Below are 22597 nucleotides of genomic sequence, written 5' to 3' on the forward strand. Positions count from 1 at the left end.
ACCCTCTCAGGGACCCGTGAGGTGGGCTCCGCCTGGTGCCGCAGGAGGGGAGCAGTCAGGAGGCAGCCGCGGTGCCTTCAGGGGAGGAGGGGGAGGAGAGGGACAGGAGGTTGTGTTCTGAATCTGTGTTGGAGCTCACGCAGACGAGGTTTGCTGGCACACTTCTGTGTCTTGCCCTGGTACTCACCTGGCATGTGGTCAGTGCTCACTGCTGTTGGTTTAGCTATACGACAGCTGCCCCTGGGTCTCTGAATCTGTGGTAGGGACCCTGTGGAGTGAAGACGCTGTGACTTCCACGTCGCTGTGGCTCCAAAGTAAAAAGGCCATGTGGTGTAGACACAAGAGCCCCATGTCTCTGACTCCATGCAGAGAGTCTGTGGTGTAGACGTGGAAGCCCCCGTGTCTCTGACTCCATGCAGAGAGTCTGTGGTGTAGACACAGGAGCCCCCATGTCTCTGTGACTCCATTATATTGTCTGTGATATAGATTCAGGAGCCCCATGGCTGTGTCCACAGTTTAGAGATGCGAGTTATATGAGCAGGTGTCCCCTCTCTGTCATAGTAGGTGTAATGATTAGGCCACTAGTGCTGTCTCCTGACCACCAGAAGTTGACTGCTGCTCCAGCCACCTGTGTGACCGTATGGTGGTTTGGTCTCTGTCTCGGTTTTCTTTCTGGATAATGGACGTGACGCTCATCCCTGCCTCTCGGGATCATCAGGGAGATGAAGTGAATGAGCTACTTGGAGGGCTGCTGGCCACTGATGCTCCCTTACAGTCCCTTAGCGCCCAGCAGCTGGCGTGGCTTCCATGGTCTGTCCTTGCGTGATGGGGAGGCCTGGGCCTGCTAACAGTGTCCCTGGTCAGAGCTGTCAGGAGGGGCGAGGAGGCTGCAGATAGACACCACTGAGCCCACCCTTGCCGCAGCCCCACTGGCGCAGGAAGTGCACTTGAAATACCAGGAGGTTGGGGAAGGAAGTTGTTGGTTTGCAGACCAGTCTAGCCACAATGAGTGTGGTCTGGGCTAAGATGCCCAGAGCAGCCAGCCTTGGAAAGGAGGGACATTGGCCACCATCAGCTAAGAGGGCGGCGGCGGCAAGGCAGGCTGATGCAGAAGCAGAGCGTGAGCGACCTCAGCCGTCGTGAGCAGGGAGGCGCCGGCAAACTCATGAAGGGAGCCCAGGCTGCAGAATGGGTGGGGTCAGTGTGAGGGCGGAAGGTTCCACCCTGCATGAGGGCTCAGGCCTCTGCCTGCCTGGTCCCCACACGTGCTGTGTGACGAGGGTCCTGCAGAACACGGGTCAGCTGCCTGGTCCCCACACGTGCTGTGTGACGAGGGTCCTGCAGAACACGGGTCAGCTGCCTGGTCCCCACACGTGCTGTGTGACGAGGGTCCTGCAGAACACAGGTCAGCTGCCTGGTCCCCACACGTGCTGTGTGACGAGGGTCCTGCAGAACACGGGTCAGCTGCCTGGTCCCCACACGTGCTGTGTGACGAGGGTCCTGCAGAACCACGGGTCAGCTGGTGTGCATTTCAGGATTGTCTTTATATTGCACATTGAAGGAGAAAAGGGCAGAAAGAAGAGGGGAGGAGGTGGGACCGGCTGAGGGAGGCAGAGGAGGCAACCCGGCCTGGGGCTGTGGGTCTTGCTGACCCCGGTCCAGGCAGCGTCCGCAGGGGCAGACACACGTCCTTGGGCCATGTGGTTTTCCTGAGTTGTCTGCATCAGGTACCGTCCTGAAAAGGAAGGCCACGCAGTGTCATGCAGATCCCTGGATACTTTGAGATTAGGTGTGTGTAGGCCTGTGGGTAGGTGGGTCTGTAATCCTTCTGTTTTCTCAATAGATCCTGGATTTGAGCAGTTCAAAATGTCAGAAAGGCTGCACGGGAACTGGGTGAGGCTGTACCTGGAGGAGAACCGCTCAGAAGTGCTCGTCAACCTGGGGACCAAGGTCATCAGGCAGTACCTGGATGCGCTGAGGACGCTGAGTGTGTCCCTGAGCACACAGGTGGCCCAGTACGACGTCTACTCCATGGTGGTAGGGACCATCATGGTTCTGGAGGTACGGCGACTGTGTTGTCATGGCTCAGATTGGTCGGATGACTCACCCAGGTGTTAAGGTATAAAATAGCAGTGGCACCCACCGGTGTCACTAGATGAGTTTCCCTAACTCTTAAGTGTGTCCTGGTACACACGGTATTGTCAGTCATCAAGTGCCTGCCCCCAGCGTTGCTGTGGGTGATCGGAAAGCCCGGCTGTGCACTCCGGCAGATGGTGGGGATAGTCCGTGACCGAGTTTGCTTTCCACTGAGCGGCCCGCCCGGGGCCAGGAGGTGAGCCTGCTGTGAGCGCGGGCTCTGTGGATTCTCTGTTCCAGGTGCTTGCCCTGCTCCTCCTGAGTACCCCACAGGCGCTGCGCACAGAGGCCGAGCTCGAAGTTCCTCTGCTGTCGCCCGCGTTCTCTCTGCTCTTCTATTTGACCTTCCTGGTTCTGTGGGCCATTCACGTCATCGTGTGCACCTCGACCGAGAGCTCCTGCTACTTTTGCAGCCTCTCGTGGCCGGCGGCAGGCGGAGTGATGCTGCTGCTCTCTGCTCTGCTCTGCGCAGCTGTGTCTGCTCTTGCCAAGATGTGCCGTGCCAGAAGCCTCCTGAGGAAGGTACGGGGCGTGCGGCTGGTCCTGGGAGGACCGCCCGGTCTTCCTGGTTTCTGTCATTTCCTTCGTCATGTCGTGGTTGAACTCCTGGTGCGTGCCAGACGCGGTGCTGGCGGGGTGCTGAAGGACACACAAAGCAAAGGGTGCGGCGGGGAGGGGCCTCCGGTGCTGGCTGCAGGTCTGTGACGTTGGGGGCGTGGAAGACGGGGCTCCCGCAGCAGTGACAGGGCAGTCCTGGACCCCCTGCCTCAGGACTGAGATACGAGTCAGCGGTGGACACTCCAGAGGCTGGAGGAGGCTCGACGCCCTGCTCATCGGTTGTGCCTCCTGCAGTGCAGCTGTCGCAGGCCCAGCGTGTCCACTGGCTCCCAGTCCTCAGCTTGGTGGTAGAGGCGGGGCAGCGAGGAAGAGGCCACAGCTGGGTGCACGTGCCCGGACCCTGGGCTGGAGGGACTGGGGCCGCCTCTCTCACCACTCTCAGCACAGGGCCCTCAGGGTGCCTTTCGTGTCTGTGGGCCGTGAGTTTCTGTAGAACCTGGGTCACTCTTGGCATCTGCGAGGTCCATGATCTCTCTCTTGTACCTCATGGCACACAGTAAATAGGTTTTTTTTTTTTTTTTTTTTTTTTTAGAATTATTTATTTATTTGAAAGGCAGAGTTACAAAGAGGTAGAAAGAGAGACAGAGAGAGAGAGGTCCTCCATCCACTGGTTCACTCCCCAAATGACTGCAACGGCTGGAGCTGCACTGATCTGAAGCCAGGAGCCAGAAGCTTCCTCCAGGACTCCCACGCGGGTGCAGGGGCTCAAGCACTTGGGCCATCTTCTACTGCTTTCCCAGGCCATAGCAGAGAACTGGATCGGAAGTAGAGCAGCCAGGACTCAAACCGGCACCCACATGAGATGCCGAAACCACAGGCGGCAGCTTTACCAGCTGTGCCACAGCACCGGCCCCAGTAAATAGTATTGAAAGGATAAATTACAGTCTTTGAGTCCTCATCTTTGTTTTTTAAAGATTTATTTATTTGAAAGTCAGAGTTAAAGGAATGGAGAGACAGAGATCTTCCATCTTCTGGTTCATTCCCCAAACAACTGCAATGATTGGGGCTGGGCCAGGCCAAAACCTGGGGCTCCATGTGGTCTCCCACGCAGGTGCAAGGGCCCAACACTTGGACCATCCTCTGTGACTCTCCCAGGCACATTAGTAGGGAGCCGGAATGGAAGTGGAGCAGCCAGGACTCAAACCAGCACCTCTATGGGATGCCAACACTGAAGATGGTGGCTTGACCCACTCTGTCACAACACCGACTCCCTCATCTTCAATTTTTAAATGTTTTAAGTTAGTATATTTAAGAGGTAGTGCTGTGCTACCAACTTTGTCATTTTAACAAAATGAGTCATTTTTTCGGGAACTCGTGCAGAAGTGAGATGTCTGGCTCGGTGGAACGTCAGGAATCTGGTTTCCAGCAGCAAGAGCTGGCAGCTGAGGACTGGGAGGCACGAGGGCTGGGCCCCAGAACCTCTGGGTGGTCACAGCTCACAGGGCCCAGCCACCACCCCACTTGGGACCCAGAGTCCAGGGTGCTGGCTGGGGTGAGGGTGTCTCGATTGCCCCGGGCCTGGCCCAGGAGAAAGGCTGTCGCACGCTGGCAGAAGGGACTGTTCCGGGCGGGGAGGGACCATGGCCGGCGAGCGCAGCAGCTATCTTCCACAAGGAAGCCCATGCAGCAGCATGCATGGGACTTTCCGCGGTTTTCCTTTTACAGAATCCTGCCCGGCCTCACTCAAAGTGGTCGGAGTTGGAGCTTCTCATCGTCTGTGGGACACTGGGCCACGTCTTGAGTCTGGGTGGCAGCAGCTTCGTGGAGGAGGAGCACCAGACCTGGTACTTTCTCATCAACACTCTGTGTCTAGCCCTGACTCAGGAAATCTGCAGAAACTACTTCCTGGACGATGGTGATGAGCCTCCTCGTCGCTTCCCCGTGGAGCAGGGCTTGGACTGTGCTGCCCCAGCGCTGCAGGACTCAGGGGGCTACTGCGTGCCCAGGCCAGACAGAGTATGTAAGAGGCGCCTCCCCTCAGCGGTGCCTGGAGGCCGCCAGAGGTGGATGGTGCTGGCGAGCCCATGGCTGATCCTGGCCTGCTGCCGGCTGCTGCGCTCCCTGAACCAGACCGGGGTGCAGTGGGCCCACCTGCCGGACCTTGGCCACTGGCTGACCAGGTGGGAGCACAAGGCCGTAGAGAAATGAGAAAATAGACCCTAGCTGATGAATCAGTGTTGGAAGTGAATTGATTCTGAGGCTTGTTAGGTTTGATTTATCAGTGCTGATTTACTGAAACTGTTGGATTGAAAATCTGTGTGTAAGGACGCAGTTCAGTGCCTGCCACGGCCCCTGCTCTGGGCTGCCTGACCCCAGGTTCTGTGCCCCATCATCACTCCCTGTGCCCTCACTGCCTGATCCCACGGCGCTGCTCCAAGGGGCGCTGTGTGCAGGGGGGAGGTGGAGCAGCCGCGCCCTCTGCGTCCCGCCTTTCTCCTCTCCTCCTCCTTCTTCCCTCCATCCTGGAAGGGGCAGGACCCTGGGGTGATTGCCAGTCGCCGGGAGCCTTCACCAGTGGCCGGAAGCCCAGTAGAAAGCACAGCGTGTTAACAGGGAGGCTTTGAGGGGGCTGCTCTCTGTTCTAGCTTGTAATTGTTGAAGCCAAAGTGAAACAGGAACAGCAGAAGGAGCCATAACAAGTTCAGTGACGAGGCGTGATCCTGTGACTATTAGGGGGAGAGCTGTGATAACACCCAGCCTCGGTGGGTCACTGGCACGGCCTTTGCCGAAGAATCCTGCACGTTGGAAGCTGCGACTTAGGAATTCCTCTGACCAAGTCGTTCTTGTGGGAAATTTCTCCGAGGGGCTGACTGACTTGGCACAGCCTTGGTAACCCCGCTTACCCCAGGGAGCCTGCACAGCAGCCTTGGAGACAGGACATCAGTCAGTCCACTCTGAATGCTTTGTTTCCTCTTTTCTGAGAGATCAGCGGAGCTCCCATCTGATAGTTCACTCCCCAGATGCCCACAGTGTCCGGAACTCTATCCAGGTCTCCCATATGGGTGACAGGGACCCAGTGACTTGAACTGTCACCTCCACCTCCCACGGTCTGCATGGGCAAGAAGCTGGAATTGGAAAGCAGGGCCAGGAATGGAACCCAGGGTCCCCAGTGTGGGACACAGGTATCCCAGCTGCCAGGCCAAATGCCTGTCCCAGTCCCTGTGAGAGGCCATGTGTGGCCATCCTAGGTGTTAGGGAGCTCCAGGAATCAGAACAGCATGGACGCCCTATTTCTGCAGAAAGTGGAAACGTGAGGAGAAAGTGTGCAGGCATGCGTGCCCATCGTGTCCTCTGGGGCGTGGCCGTGCTGCCTCCTGCTCCCCTGGACGCTCCTGCACCCTGCGTGATTCCAGTCAGTCTGTAAAGAGGCTGTGCCTTCGTTCCTCCCGGTGACTGTCAGTCCTTGGAAGGTTGTGGCCTGCCTCTCTGCTTTCCTTTCCCACTGTGGCATAAAAGTTAAGTTTGATGTACAGAGCAATAGCAGGCAGGCACCGGCAGACCCGCCCAGGCTGAGGGCCCTTCATCCTGGCTCCTCCATCCCATGCTGGCCACATCTCCCTCTGCATTTTCTTTTTTAAAGATTTATTTATTTATTTGAAAGAGTTGCAGAGAGAGAGAGTCTTCCATCTGTTGGTTCACTCCCCAGGTGGCTGCAACGGCCAGAGCTGTGCCGATCTGAAGGCAGGAGCCAGGAGCTTCTTTTGGGTCTCCCACACGGGTGCAGGGGCCCAAGGACTTGGGCCATCTTCCACTGCTTTCCCAGGCCATAGTAGAGAGCTGAATGGGAAGTGGAGCGGCCAGGTCTCGAACCGGTGCCCATATGGGATGCCGGCATGTCATGCCAAGGCATTAGCCTGCTGCACCACAGCGCCGGCCCTCCCTCTGCACTCTCTGAAGCAGCTGTTGCACGTGTGTGCCCTGCCAGACTGTCTGCTCACCTGTTTAGCAACTATGGCTGTGTAGCCTGCCCTTGGGAGCTGTGCTGAGCTTGGCACTGGGAGGAGCCAGCAGCTCCTGCACCCTCCTCCCCTAGGGCTGGGGGCAGTGGCAGCGGATAGGGGCCTAGAGGTCTCAGAGTATCCTGGTGAGCAGGGTGTACCCTGGGGGATACCAGGCTCTCCCAGAAGAGGGCGGCAGAGGGACGAGAGTCTTTTGGAGCCAGGAGTGGGGCCACCTGTGGGCAGGCAGGGAGGGTTCAGGTTGACATCTGCCACGCTTTAAGAACCTTTGGGACAGGCATTTAACCAGTAGTTAAGACACCCCATCCCGTATCACAGTACCTGACTTGAGTACCTGGCTGCAGCTCCTGACTTGACCTTCCTGCTAATGTGCACCCCAGGAGGCAGCTCATGATGGCTCAAGTACTTGTTCCCTGCCGCCACTCAGGAGACCTTGTTTGAGTTCCCAGCTCCTGTCTTCTGCCTGGCCCATTGTGGGCATTTAGGGGGCGAACCTGTGGGTGGAAGCTGTCTGTCTCTCAAAATAAATAAACAAAATTTAAAAAGACCTTTGAATTTAAATAACCAACAATTTTTTTTTTCAAGAAAACCAACTACTTCTCATACAGCTTAAGAAAAAAGATTAATTAATTTATTTGAAAGGCAGAGTGACAGAGAATGGGAGAAACAGCTAGCTCTTCCATCTACTGGTTTACTTCCCCAGTGGCCACAAGGCTAGGGTTGGGCCAGGCCAAAGTCGGGAGCCTGGAATTCCATCCGGGTCTCCCATGTGTAATTGGCAGGGACTCAAGCTCTTGGGCTGTCATCAGTTGCCTTCCCACGTGCGTTAGCAGGGAGCTGGATCGGAAGTAGAGCAGCCGGGACTGGAACTGGCGCTCAGTGTGGGATGTCACCAGTGTGGCTTAACCCACCGCTGCACAAGCTGACCCCCAGTTTTAGTCTGGTTCTTCCAGGACACTTGGTGCAGACTCCCTGGAGCCCTGCCTCCACTTGGTGGTGACTGCTTTTTCCATCTTTTGCAGCTCTGACCACAAAGCTGAGCTGTCTGCCCTGGCCGCCCTTTCCCTCCTTGTGGTTTTCGTGCTGGCCCAGAGGGGCTGCTCCCCCGTATCCAAGGGGGCCCTGGCACTCGGGCTGCTGGGCGTCTACTGCTACAGGGTGGCTGTTGGAAACGTGCTGTTCCCGTGGCGACCAGACAGCAGAGACATTTCTAAGTAAGTGCGCTGCAGACACGGGGTTCTGCTCTTCCGTGTATTCCGCTGTTTTCAGTACTCACAAATTTTCCACCAACAGCTGCTAGAACCCAAGAGAACCCCAGTTGGCAGTTTTGTCAGCAGTCTCTGGTTTGTAAGGAAGACAAATTGCTTCCAAATAAAACCTCAGGATGGAGCACAGGACAGCTGGGGTGTGGACTGGTGTCTTAGCAGCAATGTGCAGCTGCTGGGATTGGGTTTTGCCCAGGGCAGGTGCAACTGCAGTCGTGAGGTGCTGCTGCTGCTGTGCCCAGCAGCCGGGAGATGAAACCCGAGAGCTCTGTGTCCCCGAAACTCCAGCAGGCTCCTGGGGGGGCTGGAGCCCATGCCAGTAGATTCCAGAGGCTCCATCACGGACACTTCCCCATCGGAATGGTGATGTGGTGAGGCAGGTCCACTGCCATCCGGAGGGGTGGGGTGCCTGGAGGCCAGCTGGAAGGCCACGTGTAAAGTGTGGCTGACCCCATGCCACCCGCGCTGCCACTCTTCGTGTGTCTCAAGAGCACAGTGGAGGGGTGGCCTGGGTTTGGGGCACAGGCGTGCTCACTGAGGTATCCCTCACAGATGCAAAGAATACAAGGGTGATGTTCCAGCCGTCGGGCTGTTGCACTCAGCTGTGTTACAGCATTATACGGGAGCAGGCTGCTGCTGGGCAGTGTGTTTTGCGAGTGACCTCAGCTTACCGGGTGTGCTTTTTTATGTTGATAACAAAGACTGAATACTAAAATGCTGGTTGCTGTAGTCTTCCTGTTTTACCATTTTTACACCTTGCTGATGTCTAGAATTAACAAGGATTACTTTTCTTACCAGACTAAGGGGCTGTGACCAGGCTGTGTGGGTGGCTAGGAGCACAAAGGGCTCACCTGGAAGTGTCTGCTGACCAGCACGGGCAGTGGGGGGTCTGAGTGAACTGTCTCTGGGCAGGGAGGCCAGCTGGAGCAGCTGCAGGAGTTGGGGTGCTCTTTGGAGACAGGGGCTTTTGACGTCACAGTCAGACTTTGGGCAGGTGTCAGGGCTGGCATCGTGTTTGTGGGTGTTTGTGTCTCACGGTGCAGTGTAACATCAGTGCCTCATTTCCTCTCAGATCCTTACACCTAACTTCAGCATCATGTGTTGCAAGACTTTAATCATCACTTTCAAAATGTCTTCCTTCAATGTGCTCTGGCTGGTTCACCTTCCTCCTGCCCATCTGTCCTGACCTTGAAGATCATCCTGGCTCCAGGTCTGCTGTGACCAGAGTCATCCAGGATCCTAAAGTCCTTTGCATTCAGCCCCTTCTCTCTTCTCCCACAGAGCCCAGGCTTGGCTGGAATGGGTGTCGAGCGGGGTGGTGCTGGGTGGGCACGTACAGGCTTGGGTGCTTCAGGTGAGGAGGATAGCCAGCCGAGACATCTCACCCCCGGCCACAGCATCTCACGATGGCCCCTCTTGTCCACCCCTGACCTGCCCTCCCCTCCCTTCTGGGTACAGCCCACTCCATGTCCTTCTCTGGGACGTCTCCCTTCTTTGAACTTGCGTGGGGATGCCATTAGCTGTCCCGTAAGTGCACACCTTGACCTATGGCACTGCAGGTACCTGACCCTCGCTCCTCAGCCAGGGCCATGCCTCCGGGCGCAGGGCATGCAATGTTCACTGTTTGCACTAAAAAGGGGAATTTTTTTTAAGTGAATAACCTTTTCTATGGAATCTGATATAAGACAATTCAGTTTTTCGAAACAAATATATTATTATGATGACAATTTATTTAAACTTATTTACTTAGCACTGTTTTAAATGAGGAGCTTTTCCAGTAGATATAAAATATTTTGTTTACAAAATCAATTTAAGATTCTATGTTTTGGGGGTATGTGTGCTTCATAAGGTGCAGTTCCCTAGTGCGGTGTCACACCTGTTTCCGTGACACGTAACTCCAGGTGCAGTGCTCGGGTACCTGACTGCACACCCTAGTGCGGTGTCACACCTGTTTCCGTGACACGTAACTCCAGGTGCAGTGCTCGGGTACCTGACTGCACACCCTAGTGTGGTGTCACACCTGTTTCCGTGACAAGAACTCCAGGTGCAGTGCTCGGGTACCTGACTGCACACCCTAGTGCGGTGTCACACCTGTTTCCGTGACACGTAACTCCAGGTGCAGTGCTCGGGTACCTGACTGCACACCCTAGTGCGGTGTCACACCTGTTTCCGTGACACGTAACTCCAGGTGCAGTGCTCGGGTACCTGACTGCACACCCTAGTGCGGTGTCACACCTGTTTCCGTGACACGTAACTCCAGGTGCAGTGCTCGGGTACCTGACTGCACACCCTAGTGCGGTGTCACACCTGTTTCCGTGACACGTAACTCCAGGTGCAGTGCTCGGGTACCTGACTGCACACCCTAGTGCGGTGTCACACCTGTTTCCGTGACACGTAACTCCAGGTGCAGTGCTCGGGTACCTGACTGCACACCCTAGTGTGGTGTCACACCTGTTTCCGTGACACGTAACTCCAGGTGCAGTGCTCGGGTACCTGACTGTACTAGTCAGGTCACTAGTCAGTAGTCCTGACACTGCTGAGCGAGTGCTGAGTGTCAGACTTCCCTTGGTGAATTCCTAGCACTAGGGTGTGTGTGGTAAAAAATCCGTTTCTCTTTGCAAATGCTGAAGCCAAGTGTCAGACGTGTCAATTAGCTTGTCCCAAATAGCAGAGTGCAGACTGGGGGTCTGGACCCCGATATGACTGCACGTGCATACGGATAAATGCGCCAGCCCGTGTTTCAGTCTGCTCCGTCCCGAGCACACTGAGTTGCACAGGTGGCATTCAGGAACGTGGGGAAATCCCTGATAAAGTTGGGTCTTCTGGGGCGGTGGCTTTTCACAGCCGCTATGCAAAGCCGGTGGGCAGTTTTCCCGGCATGCCACAAGGGAATGACTCCTGTGTGCAGCCAGACAAGGATTTATTTCTGTCAAGAAGGTGCCCACCGGGAAGTGCCTGTTGGCTTTGCAGGTGCTGTGCAGAGACAGGCACGCCCGCCTGCAGAGCTGCCTGGGCTGGGTGCACCGGCACAGTCGTGTATTTCTTAGGTTTACATGTTTTTCATGGGAAAATGTGTGGGTCAGTTTCTCTAGCTAACATATCTAACTTCTTTTGTTTTTTTTTTTTTTAGGGGTATCATTGAAGCCCGTTTTGTTTATGTCTTTGTCCTTGGCATTCTGTTCACGGGCACCAAAGACTTACTTAAATCTCAAGTCCTGGCTGCAGACTTCAAAACCAAGACTGTGGGTTTGTGGGAGATATTTAGTGGCCTGGTTCTTCTGGCGGCGTTGCTCTCCAGGCCACATAATCTTCCAGTGTTAGCGTCCAGCCTCCTGATCCAGATGGTCATGACCTCGTTCATCTGGAAGCCGCTGCGACACAGCACCGCCGAGATCACTGTCATGCACTACTGGTTCGGTCAAGCCTTCTTCTATTTTCAGGTAGGTTTGCATTGGCGTCCTGGGTGGAAGGCGGTGAACTTCGTAGGTGTCTGATCTTTTGGTTTTTCTTGGAGAAAATTTCTCAAGTCAGGAAATATACTTGTTTGTTGAAAGAACCGTCAGTCTGGCTTGGTTAATGTCGTGTGTGCTTTGTAGGAGAAGGTGCAGTCGGTCACCAGAGCGTGGAGGCATGGGTGTGTGGGACACTGGATTTGTCTACACGAAGCAGTGAAGGGGTGCACCTGCTTTCCATTTGCTCTGTGTGACAGATGTGCTCCCTGAGCCACAGTAAGTGGGCCGTCCCTACAGGGACCATCTCGTCAGAGACCCCTCGCAGACAAGCCCAGGCCCCTCTCCGGCAGGCGTGGCTAGAACAGCAGCTGGGCAGGGGCAGGCCTGGCGCCCAGGAGTGGGGCCAGGTCCTGTAGCAGTGCAGCACCTACCAGCCGACTCGGTCGCACTTTCTCTTCCCTGCAGTGAGGGTCTGCATTTCTTCTGGGCGCATCCGTGTCTACCCCTCCTCCATCCAGTCCCCGGAAGGCGTGTCCAGCTCCATGTGTCCAGACAGATCGGCCTCCTCCCTGTCCCTGTCTCCTCCTCTGCTGGCTTCCTGTGCCCCTGGCCTGACCCTCGCAGCAGCCCACAGGTGCATGGTTCTTCTCTGTGTGTCCCTCTGACCCTGGAGCCCAGCGTGGTGAGGGTGAAGCGAGAGAAATCCCAAAGCGCTCTGTTCACCTGACCCACCAGGCTCAGCCTGGCTGCTGCTTCCTGGCTGTCCTCACCCACTCAGCCTGCTGTTGAGGGTTCGAGGCACAGAGAGCACTGCCGGTGGCTGCAAGGTTGGGCCCTGCTGTCCAGCACTTGCCAGTGCCTCAGTTTCCTGATCTCTGGAGACAGCACAGAGACCGTCCTTTCGGGAGTTGCTGTGACCTGGGTTAAAAGCAGCCTCTGGCGTTCCCCTGGCTCCTTGGGAGGGTGTGGCCCAGGTTCCACAGTGGCCCCGGGGAGAAGCACTGGGCAGCGTGGGATGCCCCAAGATGGCCATGCACACAACCCCACAAAATGGTGCTGCTGCCTCAGGCACCATTCTGAGTGCTGAGTGTCTGTCCCAGAGCGAGACTGGACCCTCTGAGCTGCTGGAGCCACGTGGCCGTCCCCCTCTGCTTGGCCGAGCCTGCCCGGGGCCATCAGACCCGCTTCCTGTAGGCTTGAGGTTCTGCCCTCCCCCTACTCCACGCCCACTGCTGCCTCTGTGTTTCCTCCTCGGTCTCCCTCGGGGCAGGACGGGGCGGGTGGGGGGGTGGCTTCTAAGCCTGGGAGATCCCAGGGGTGGCACAAAGGAAAGTGGGTTTCAGGGGAGTCACTTAGTGCCAGTCCGTCAGAGGGCTTGGGCGAGGGGTGAGTGTGGAGGGGACACAGCACAGCATGGCGACTCCCTGGGCCCGCGGGTGCTGCCGAGCCAGAATTGTCTGGCTCCATGAGAGGGAGACAGAACCCTGGGAGACCCTTTCCTCAGGTACCACACCTCCCACAAGGGTGTGCCACGTGGACACGTCCCAGGGCCAGTCACTGACCAGTCTCAGCGACAGTGCTCGCAGGGATGACACGTAAACAAGTGACCGAGCTCCATTTGTACCCCTCCTCGGTGTCTGCTGCCACAGCTGGGCAGGGAAGCTGTGCCTCCTGGAGCTAGCAGTTCTCGGTCGGGCTCCTTGGGGAGGTCCCTGTGCCGTGATCGGTCAGCACGCTGAAGGTGGGCAGCTCTTGAGAAGAGCCAACACTTGTGTCACCTCATCTGATCCTCCCAGGCCTGCAGTGACCCAGGCAGATGGACATACAACTCACCCATGGCTGGCCTGGGGACCTGGAGGAGTGGCCGGGAGGCTGGCTCTCAGCACGGCCTGTGGCTCCTGTGGCTGTGTGTCCACACAGTGCTGTGCCCTGAGACCCAGGCGGCCGTGTTCTGTGTTCCAGGGCAACTCCAACAACATCGCCACAGTGGACATCTCTGCAGGCTTCGTGGGCTTCGATGCATACGTGGAAACCCCAGCCATGCTCCTGACGGCATTTGCAACATACGTGGGGCCCCTGCTGTGGGCCTGCCACTTGGTGCACTTCCTGAGCTCGGAGAGAAGCAGGTGAAACCCTCACAGATCCCAGCACAGTCTCACGGCAGGTGCCTGAGCGCTGAGGGCCAGCCATCTTCTCGCTGATTGCCCTGCTTTCCAGGAAGAAGGAACAAGCCTGATGCAGACCTGAGGGTCTCCCAGTCCACACCAGCACAGGCAGCGAAACCCCTCCCCTGCCTCCCCATGTTTTTGTGGCATTCGGGGCCAGGCTGGCAGGGGGTGAGGGCTGGGTAGTTCTGCCCGTCTGAGATAGGAAGACGAGAGACACAGCTGGAGCCTCAGGAAACCATGCTGGAGAGAAGCAGCCCTGAGGGCAGCTGGCAGAGTGTGTGTGTCCTGGGGCTCAGAGGCCGCTGCTGGAGGGTGTGTGTGTCCTGGGGCTCGGAGGCCACTGCTGGAGGGTGTGTGTGTCCTGGGGCTCGGAGGCCACTGCTGGAGGGTGTGTGTGTCCTGGGGCTGAGAGGCCACTGCTGCAGGGTGTGTGTGTCCTAGGGCTCAGAGGCCACTGCTTCAGGGTGTGTGTGTCCTGGGGCTCAGAGGCCGCTGCTGCAGGGTGTGTGTGTCCTGGGGCTCGGAGGCCACTGCTTCAGGGTGTGTGTGTCCTGGGGCTCAGAGGCTGCTGCTGGAGGGTGTGTGTGTCCTGGGGCTCGGAGGCCACTAATGGAGGGTGTGTGTGTCCTGGGGCTGAAAGGCCGCTGCTGGAGCCATCTGTGCTGTGTGGAGCTGGAGCAGGGAGGGTGCAGCGCATGGAGGTTGAGCACAGAGACACTGTCCCCATCAGGCTGTGTCTGCTCTGCTGCCCTGGGCCCTTGTTCCTGGAAGCCCCTCCTCCCCGGGGCCACCGGCAGATGTCTCCTCAGGAGATGCCAGAGTCATCCCTGTTTCCTCCCATGCTGTGTGTGTGTGTGTGTGTGTGTGTGTGTGTAACAGGGCCAGTCTCCGTGTGTATGTGTGTTACAGGGCCAGGCTCTGTGTGTGTGTGTAACAGGGCCAGGCTCTGTGTGTGTGTGTGTGTGTGTAACAGGGCCAGGTTCCCTGTGTGTGTGTGTATATATAACGGCCAGGCTACATGTGTGTGTGTGTGTGTGTGTGTGTGTGTGTAACAGGGCCAGGCTCTGTGTGTGTGTGTGTAACAGGTCCAAGCTCTGTGTGGGTGTGGGTGTGTGTGTGTGTAACAGGGCCAGGCTCTGTGTGTATGTGGGTGTGTGTGTGTGTAACAGGGCCAGGCTGTGTGTGTGTGTGTGTAACAGGTCCAGGCTCTGTGTGGGTGTGGGTGTGGGTGTGTGTGTGTGTGTAACAGGGCCAGGCTCTGTGTGTATGTGGGGGGGGGTGTGTGTAACAGGGCCAGGCTCTGTGTGTGTGTGTGTGTGTGTAACAGGGCCAGGTTCCATATGTATGTGTGTGTGTGTGTAACAGGGCCAGGCTCCGTGTGTGTGTGTGTGTGTGTAACAGGGCCAGGTTCCATATGTATGTGTGTGTGTGTGTAACAGGGCCAGCTCCGTGTGTGTGTGTGTGTGTGTGTAACAGATCCAGGCTGTGTGTGTGTGTGTGTGTGTGTGTAACAGATCCAGGCTGTGTGTGTGTAACAGGGCCAGGCTCCGTGTGTGTGTGTGTGTAACAGGTCCAGGCTCTGTGTGTGTGTGTGTAACAAGTCCAAGATTGTGTGTGTGTGATGTGTGTAACAGGGCCAGGCTCCATGTGTGTGTGACAGGTTCAGGCTCCGTGTGTGTGTGTGGTGTGTGTGTGTGAGTGTGTAACAGGGCCAGGCTCTGTGTGTGGGGTGTGTGTGTGTGTGTAACAGGTCTAGGCTCTGTGTGGGTGTGTGTAACAGGTCCAGGCTCTGTGTGTATGTGGGTGTGTGTGTGTGTGTGTGTAACAGGGCCAGGCTCTGTGTGTGTGGTGTGTGTGTAACAGGGCCAGGCTGTGTGTGTGTGTGTGTGTAACAGGGCCAGGCTGTGTGTGTGTGTGTGTGTGTAACAGGGCCAGGCTCCGTGTGTGTGTGTGTGTGTGTGTGTAACAGGTCCAGGCTCTGTGTGTGTGGTGTATGTGTGTGTAACAGGTCCAGGCTGTGTGTGTGTGTGTGTGTGTGTGTAACAGGTCCAGGCTCTGTGTGGGTGTGTGTAACAGGTCCAGGCTGTGTGTGTGTGTGTAACAGGGCCAGGCTCTGTGTGTGTGGTGTGTGTGTGTGTAACAGGGCCAGGCTGTGTGTGTGAGTGTGTAACAGGGCCAGGCTCCGTGTGTGTGTGTGTGTGTGTGTGTGTAACAGGTCCAGGCTCTGTGTGTGTGTGTAACAGGTCCAGGCTCTGTGTGTGTGTGTGTGTGTGTGTGTGTAACAGGTCCAGGCTCTGTGTGTGTGTGTGTGTGTGTGTAACAGGTCCAGGCTCTGTGTGTATGTGTGTGTGTGTGTGTGTGTGTAACAGGTCCAGGCTCTGTGTGTGTGTGTGTGTGTAACAGGTCCAGGCTCTGTGTGTGTGTGTGTGTGTGTGTGTAACAGGTCCAGGCTCTGTGTGTGTGTGTGTGTGTGTGTGTGTAACAGGTCCAGGCTCTGTGTGTATGTGGGTGTGTGTGGGTGTGTGTGTAACAGGTCCAGGCTCTGTGTGTATGTGTGTGTGTGTGTGTGTGTGTGTGTAACAGGTCCAGGCTCTGTGTGTATGTGGGGGGGGGTGTGTGTAACAGGGCCAGGCTCTGTGTGTATGTGGGTGTGTGTGTGTGTGTGTGTGTAACAGGTCCAGGCTCTGTGTGTGTGTGTGTGTGTGTGTGTAACAGGTCCAGGCTCTGTGTGTATGTGGGTGTGTGTGGGTGTGTGTGTAACAGGTCCAGGCTCTGTGTGTGTGTGTGTGTGTGTAACAGGGCCAGGCTCTGTGTGTATGTGGGTGTGTGTGTGTGTGTGTGTAACAGGTCCAGGCTCTGTGTGTATGTGGGTGTGTGTGGGTGTGTGTGTAACAGGTCCAGGCTCTGTGTGTGTGTGTGTGGGTGTGTGTGGGTGTGTGTGGGTGTGTAACAGGGCCAGCTTCCTTGTTCTTTGCTCTGCATCTGGTCCTCCCCGATAGAGGCTTCCTGCTGTTCGGCAGCAGCCTGGGCACCTGCGCTTCTGAGACTGGGGTGAGGGTACCCCCAGAGCGCAACAGTGGGATGCCTGCCCGGTTTTCCCACCTGCGGTGAAGGACACTCAGAGGCACTCATGGCTGTCTGGCCTTGGCCAAGAACTCTCCAGCCTGAGTCCCAGTGGCACAGATGTGCTTCTCAGTGTCCATCGTGCCACCAGTGACCAGAGAGTTCGGGAGCAGGGAGAACCGCTTTGCTCTGGTGCACACAGCCTTCCGTGTGTGTAGTGGGGCCACTCCCACTGAGACCACCCAGGCTTGCCAGGCTGGTGGCTGAGTAAAGGGGGAGCCGTGGGCTCCTCACCCCGTAGTTTAGTCGCGTCCTTGGTGGGAAGGGACTTGTCTCTCGTGTGCCCAGCACCCTTCTCTGCTCCACAGCCACTTGTACTTGGGAGAGAGAACAAAGCATTTTGTGGAAAGTGAGCCAAGGCGTGCTCACCAGGTGGAGAACGTTGTGTGACGGTTCCCTCTGTCTCCATTTTTAAAGCCTAAAACGCCGAGTTGCACTTGCAGCTGTGGGCAGGTTGCCCGCGCTGGGGCTGGGGAGTTGGCAAGCCCGCTGGCTGCTATGGTGAGGGGTGCGGCGGTGGTGCCAGGTGCGGGTGGTGCCTCATCAGAGCCCCACCTGCCAACGTGCTGTCTGCCCTGGCTCACGGCAGAGCCCCTGCTTCTACTCCCTGGAGATGAACAGCCAGAACCAGGGCCCTGAGTGGATGAGGGAACTCCCTGGGTGCAGCTCCCCACTGCTCAGTTACCAGGTCAGGGCCAGCAGTGCAGTGTGAGGATCTGAACCCAGAAACCACAGGCCGGTGGGGTACCAGAGAAGCAAAGTGGAGAACCTGGTGCCACCTGCATGCCCGGGCTGCAGATCTGTGTGCATGCTGTGGAGGGAGGGGCCCGTGAGGGCCTGCTGGTGCTGTGCAGGGCTCAGCTCAGGCTGTCCACTAGGGCCAGCCACCCTCAGTGGCTCTTGGTGTGCGTGGCTGGAAAGTGGACACTGAAGCAGGAGACATTTTCAAGGACATCCTGACTGGCACATGGAGGAGGGGCCTGGCCGACAGGCCTGAGGACTGCCGAGTCCAGGCCCTGCAGCCCTGCCCTGCGTCCTGTGTCAGCCCTGCACCCTGTAGCGCTGGTGTGGGCACACACTGCCGGCAAAGGTCACCCGTGAGCACTTGAGGCCACGCTGTGGGGCCAGGCAGGATGTGGTGTGGGCTGATGGTGGGGCAAGGCCACGGACATGGTGTGTCACTTCAAGAAGAAAAAAGCAACTCACAGAGTATGTTCTAAGAATCAGAAAGTGTAGGGTTTCATGCGTAGATCAAAGCTGTGGGAAACTTGTATCTGCTCCTGCAAGTGTCTTGCTAAGGACTTCTATTTTTTAAAGATTTATTTATTTATTTATGAGGCAGAGTTAGAGAGAGAGAGAGAGAGACAGACAGAAAGGTCCTGCTGGTTCACTCCCCAAATGGCCACAGTGGCAGGAGCTGAGCAAATCCTAAGCAAGGAGCCAGGAGCTTCTTCGGGGTCTCCTCTGTGGGTGCAGGGCCCAAGCACTTGGGCCGTCCTTTGCTGCTTTCCCAGGTGTCTCACACCCTCACGTGTGACTGGTCAGAAATGCAGATGTGGTGTGGGAGGTGTCTGGGAGGGTCTCAGGGGGACTCTGGCTTCAGGAATGCCGCTCCTCGCCATGAGTTCAGTATCGGGTGCTGGTGTGCAGTCCCCAGGCCAGATGGAGAGGAGGAAGCCCATGGCTGGAGTCTGTGTTTGTACCTTGCCTTTGGTGAGCATTCGTTGTTTACGTGAAACAGTATGTCATGCATGTAAGTTGTTAGTGAGTAGCTGTGCACTTTGCACAAACTCAGATTGTGGTCTCTGAAGAGAATTAGAGCCGCCCACAGCAACTGCCTCCTTGGCACCACGGTGCCCGCGAGCATTGCAGGCTCCACCCACCCGGGCTGCAGGTCCAGGTTTCCCTGGAGGAGAGGCCCCGGGACGACATTTCTGGCAAAGCCCCTGAGTCACGTTTATGTCCAGTTAGGTTTTAGGAGCATTTCGGGGGAACTCTTCTGTCTACTCTGCTGTTTTTTTCCTGACAGAAGTTGTCACTTCCTGACAGCTGCAGGAAAGCCCAGCGTGGTGTCCAGTCGCTGTGTGAGGACGTGGAAGGAAGGGTGCGGTGTGCTCTCACCCCTGGCGAGTTTCCGCAGTCACAAGCCACATGGGCACGGGCTACCGGGTTTCTTGCCTCACTGGCGTGCGAGGGCACACACTGATGCGCATCTTCCTTTTGATTGACAGCGGCACAGCGCTGAGTCATGCCTGCTTCTGCTACGCGCTGATCTGCTCCATCCCCGTGGCTGTGTACATCGTCCTGGTGTCGTCCCTGCGCTACCACTTGTTTATATGGAGCGTGTTTTCTCCAAAGCTCCTCTACGAGGGGATGCACCTGCTCGTGACGGCTGCCGTCTGCGCCTTCTTCACAGCCATGGATCGAACCAGCATCACGGCCTCGTAGACAAAGATGGGTGCAGGGAACCAGTCAGCTGCTCAGTCGTGGCTCTGAGTGTCAAAGTCTGTTCAAACAAATGCAGAATTAAAATTTTTTAAAGGAGGGGAATGCTGTGGAGTCGGTGAATAGTCTCAATTTCTTTGACGATTGAACTTAGTTTCACTGTAAACAGTAATGAAAGGCTGCTCTGTGTGCTCAGCAGTGCCCTTGACGGTCGCGGTAGCACCCCTCTGGGCGAGTGATGAGGCGGTCGGCTGTGAAGTGGCTCTGGCTTCGGTCTTGCTGTGGGTTGCGAAGGCCAGGGAGCTCCGTGGGAGGAGGCTGCCAGGATCACCTCGCTCAGCACCAAGGCCACCGGGCTTTGGGTTAATGTGGCTTATACTGATACATGTTCACCTATATTAATAGACCATTTTTAAGAAAAATAAGTAGTTCCAAAACAGAAATACTGAGTGTTTGATGTTTTCACAAATCTCTGTAGCGTCTGACTTTCTCGAGGACACCTGGAGTCTACATTCACTCTCCTGTATCGGCTGAGTGGTAAGAAAACTCAGCCCCCTGCACACGCCCAGCTGGAAGAGGAAGGAGTTTTTTTCATCTCCTTTTCTGAGTACTTTGTATGTTGTTTTTTGGTACCAACACCAAAACCTGACAAATGATAGCTTCTTAAACAATAGTTGAACAGGAAGGAAGGAGTGTGCGTGAAAATCAGGGAAACCCTCCTGTGGTGGTTTCCTGGGTTCATGGACTGCGCCCCTCGTTTGCCTGGTCTTGACCGTGGACGATGGGAACGTAAGGTGGCAGCACTGGGGACAGCTGGGTGAAGGGTACCTGGAATTCTCCCTACTATCTGTGCAACCTAAGCTATTTTTAAAATAAGACTTTAAAAAAAATAAACATTGGTTGCAATGTAGAATCAAAGTATATCAATGTTTGTGCCCTTTTGAGTGGAAACCCACCATCCTGACTCTGAGTTCTATAGATTTCAAATGTAGACAGTTCATTAATCAGTACCAGGAATGACTGTGACATCATCAGTCTCATCAAAAAGTATGAAAGGGGGCCAGTGGTGTGGAAGATTAAGCCTCTGCCTGCAGTGCTGGTTCAAGTCCCAGATGTTCACTTCTGATCCAGCTCCCTGCTGATGCACCTGGGAAAGCAGCAAAGGACGGCCCAAGTGCTTGGGCTCCTGCACCCACAGGGAGACCCCGAAGAAGCTCCTGGCTCCTTGCTTAGGATTTGCTCAGCTCCTGCCACTGTGGCCATCTGGGGAGTGAACCAGCAGGACCTTTCTGTCTGTCTCTCCCTCTCTCTCTCTAACTCTGCCTCATAAATAAATAAATAAATCTTTAAAAAATAGAAGTCCTTAGCAAGACACTTGCAGGAGCAGATACAAGTTTCCCACAGCTTTGATCTACGCATGAAACCCTACACTTTCTGATTCTTAGAACATACTCTGTGAGTTGCTTCTTTCTTCTTGAAGTGACAGTGTCACTTTATTTCCAAGGAAACATCCCCCACCAGAGACCCAGATCCAAAGGTCCATGAGCTCCTCTGTCCATTTTATCCAGTAGTGTCCTGGCAATGGCAGGGACTAGTCCAGCTGGACTCCCTCCTAGTGCTGGATCTGGAGTCAAGGCTAAAACGCGGGTTGCAGCTTTAGGCACCTCTCCTTTCATGCTCCAGGCTACAGCTGAGTGACATCAGCAAGGACATCCTAGAAGGGCACTTTCTTTGCTGCTGTGTATGGCGGTGACCACCAGGTGGACAGGGCCTGACCTTGACCCACATTCAGGTGCTAACAGTTGCTTTTAAAACTTATGATTCAGGGGCAGAGCTGTGGCGCAGCGGGTTAAAGCCCTGGCCTGCAGTGTCGGCATCCTATATGGGTGCCGGTTAGAGTCCCGGCTGCTCCATTTTTGATCCAGCCCTCTGCTATGGCCTGGGAAAGCAGTAGAAGATGGCCCAAGTCCTTGGGCCCCTGCACCCACGTGGGATCCTGGCTTCGGATCAGCACAGCTCCGGTCGTTGCAGCCAATTGGGGAATGAACCAGCAGATGGAAGACCTCTCTATTTCTCTCTCTCTCTCTCTCTCTCTCTCTCTCTCTGCCTCTCTTCTCTCTGTGTAACTCTTTCAAATAAATAAATAAATCTTTAAAAAAAAAAACCTTCTGATTCAGAAAAATTGTGTAATCTAAAAGGCATTAGGAAACTAAACTCAAACATTTAGAATCTCCCCTTTGATGAGCAGCAGTGACATTTACGACTGCACTATTGATCAATCATCTGGAGTCTGAAGTTAACAAAATGAAACCAAAGGAACACTAAGCTTTATATAAATGTTTTATCATTATAATAAATATTAGTTCATAAAATAATCCTATAAAATTAAGGGAATTGATTAAAAATGTTAAGAGATTGGTCATGACTGGAGCATAGGGAGACTACTACAGGAGTGTCAATTGGTAAAGTCAACAACAGGAGTCACTGTGCACTTACTCCTCATGTAGGATCTCTGTCCTTAATGTGCTGTGTATTGAGATTTAATGCTGTAACGAGTACTCAAACAATATATTTCACTTTGTGTTTCTATGGGGGTGCAAACTGTTGAAATCTTTACTTAATGTATACTAAACTGATCCTCTGTAAAAAAAAAAAAAAAAGAAAAGAAATTATCAACTCCCAACTTGACTGTCACTGGGATTAAACATGACAATAGGTCTGATCTGATTTCATCATCATTTAAAAAAAATCATCTATTATTTTTCACTTTATGTTTCTGTGTGGGAGCAAACTGTTGAAATCCTTACTTAATGTATACTAAGCTGATCTTCTGTATATTAAGATAATTGAAAATGAATCTTGATGTGAATGGAAGGGGAGAGGGAGTGGGAAAGGGGAGGGTAGTGGGTGGGAGGGACGGTATGTGGGGGAAGCCATTGTAATCCATAAATCGTACTTTGGAAATTTATATTCATTAAATAAAAGTTAAAAAAAAAAAGTTAAGAGATTGGAATCATGTTAAATTTCAAAATGTACACGCGTTTCTGTTTTAGCCCGTCTGTTGACCCCCGCTGTGAAGGATGGTGCCTTCCTTTCTTCTCCCACTTGGCGAGTTTTCTGTGGAACAATCGTGATTTATGATGTGTGTTGTGTTCTGCGAGGTAGACTCTGGCCACGCTGGTCACACTGTCCTTTCCTGAGACTGGATTCTTGATTCTCTCTAGGGAGCCGTTACTCAGCTCGGTCTGAATGCTGGGCTTTCTGCGGGCTTCCTCCCAGCCCTCCCCTGCAGTTACCTCTCTGGCAGTTACTGAGGTGCAGCGTCCATTCTTGAGATGCAGTTTTGACAATGGGATATGTCCGTGTGACCTGCCTCTGTCGAGGTGTAGACTACGGCTCTCACAGAGCTCCATCATGGTCTTTCTGGACGT

The 22597-nt window shown here is 55.0% G+C and overlaps 1 protein-coding gene across 6 annotated transcripts in view; it reads left to right on the plus strand.

Moving 5' to 3' along the window:
- Positions 1-19267, plus strand: part of LOC100348293 (phosphatidylinositol glycan anchor biosynthesis class G (EMM blood group)) — a 34001-nt gene extending 14734 nt beyond the window's left edge. The window contains exons 7-14 of one of the 6 annotated variants that reach the window (XR_011386167.2): positions 1844-2061; positions 2377-2658; positions 4420-4874; positions 7736-7927; positions 11109-11418; positions 11896-12064; positions 13393-13594; positions 18953-19267. Coding sequence is in view for 4 of the 6 variants with exons in the window: in XM_051828300.3 (XP_051684260.3) it covers positions 1844-2061; positions 2377-2658; positions 4420-4874; positions 7736-7927; positions 11109-11418; positions 13393-13556; positions 18953-19169 (1838 nt within the window). In the remaining 2 variants the exon portion in view is untranslated. The remainder of the gene's footprint in view (positions 1-1843; positions 2062-2376; positions 2659-4419; positions 4875-7735; positions 7928-11108; positions 11419-11895; positions 12065-13392; positions 13595-18952) is intronic. The other 5 variants (XR_016229709.1, XM_051828301.3, XM_051828300.3 and 2 more) reach the window with 5 other exon arrangements.
- The last annotated feature ends 3330 nt before the right edge of the window (positions 19268-22597 follow it).

This window comes from Oryctolagus cuniculus, chromosome 2, assembly GCF_051225735.1.
Source record: "Oryctolagus cuniculus isolate XC-2025 breed Fujian yellow rabbit chromosome 2, ASM5122573v1, whole genome shotgun sequence".
Taxonomy (NCBI): Eukaryota; Metazoa; Chordata; class Mammalia; order Lagomorpha; family Leporidae; genus Oryctolagus; species Oryctolagus cuniculus.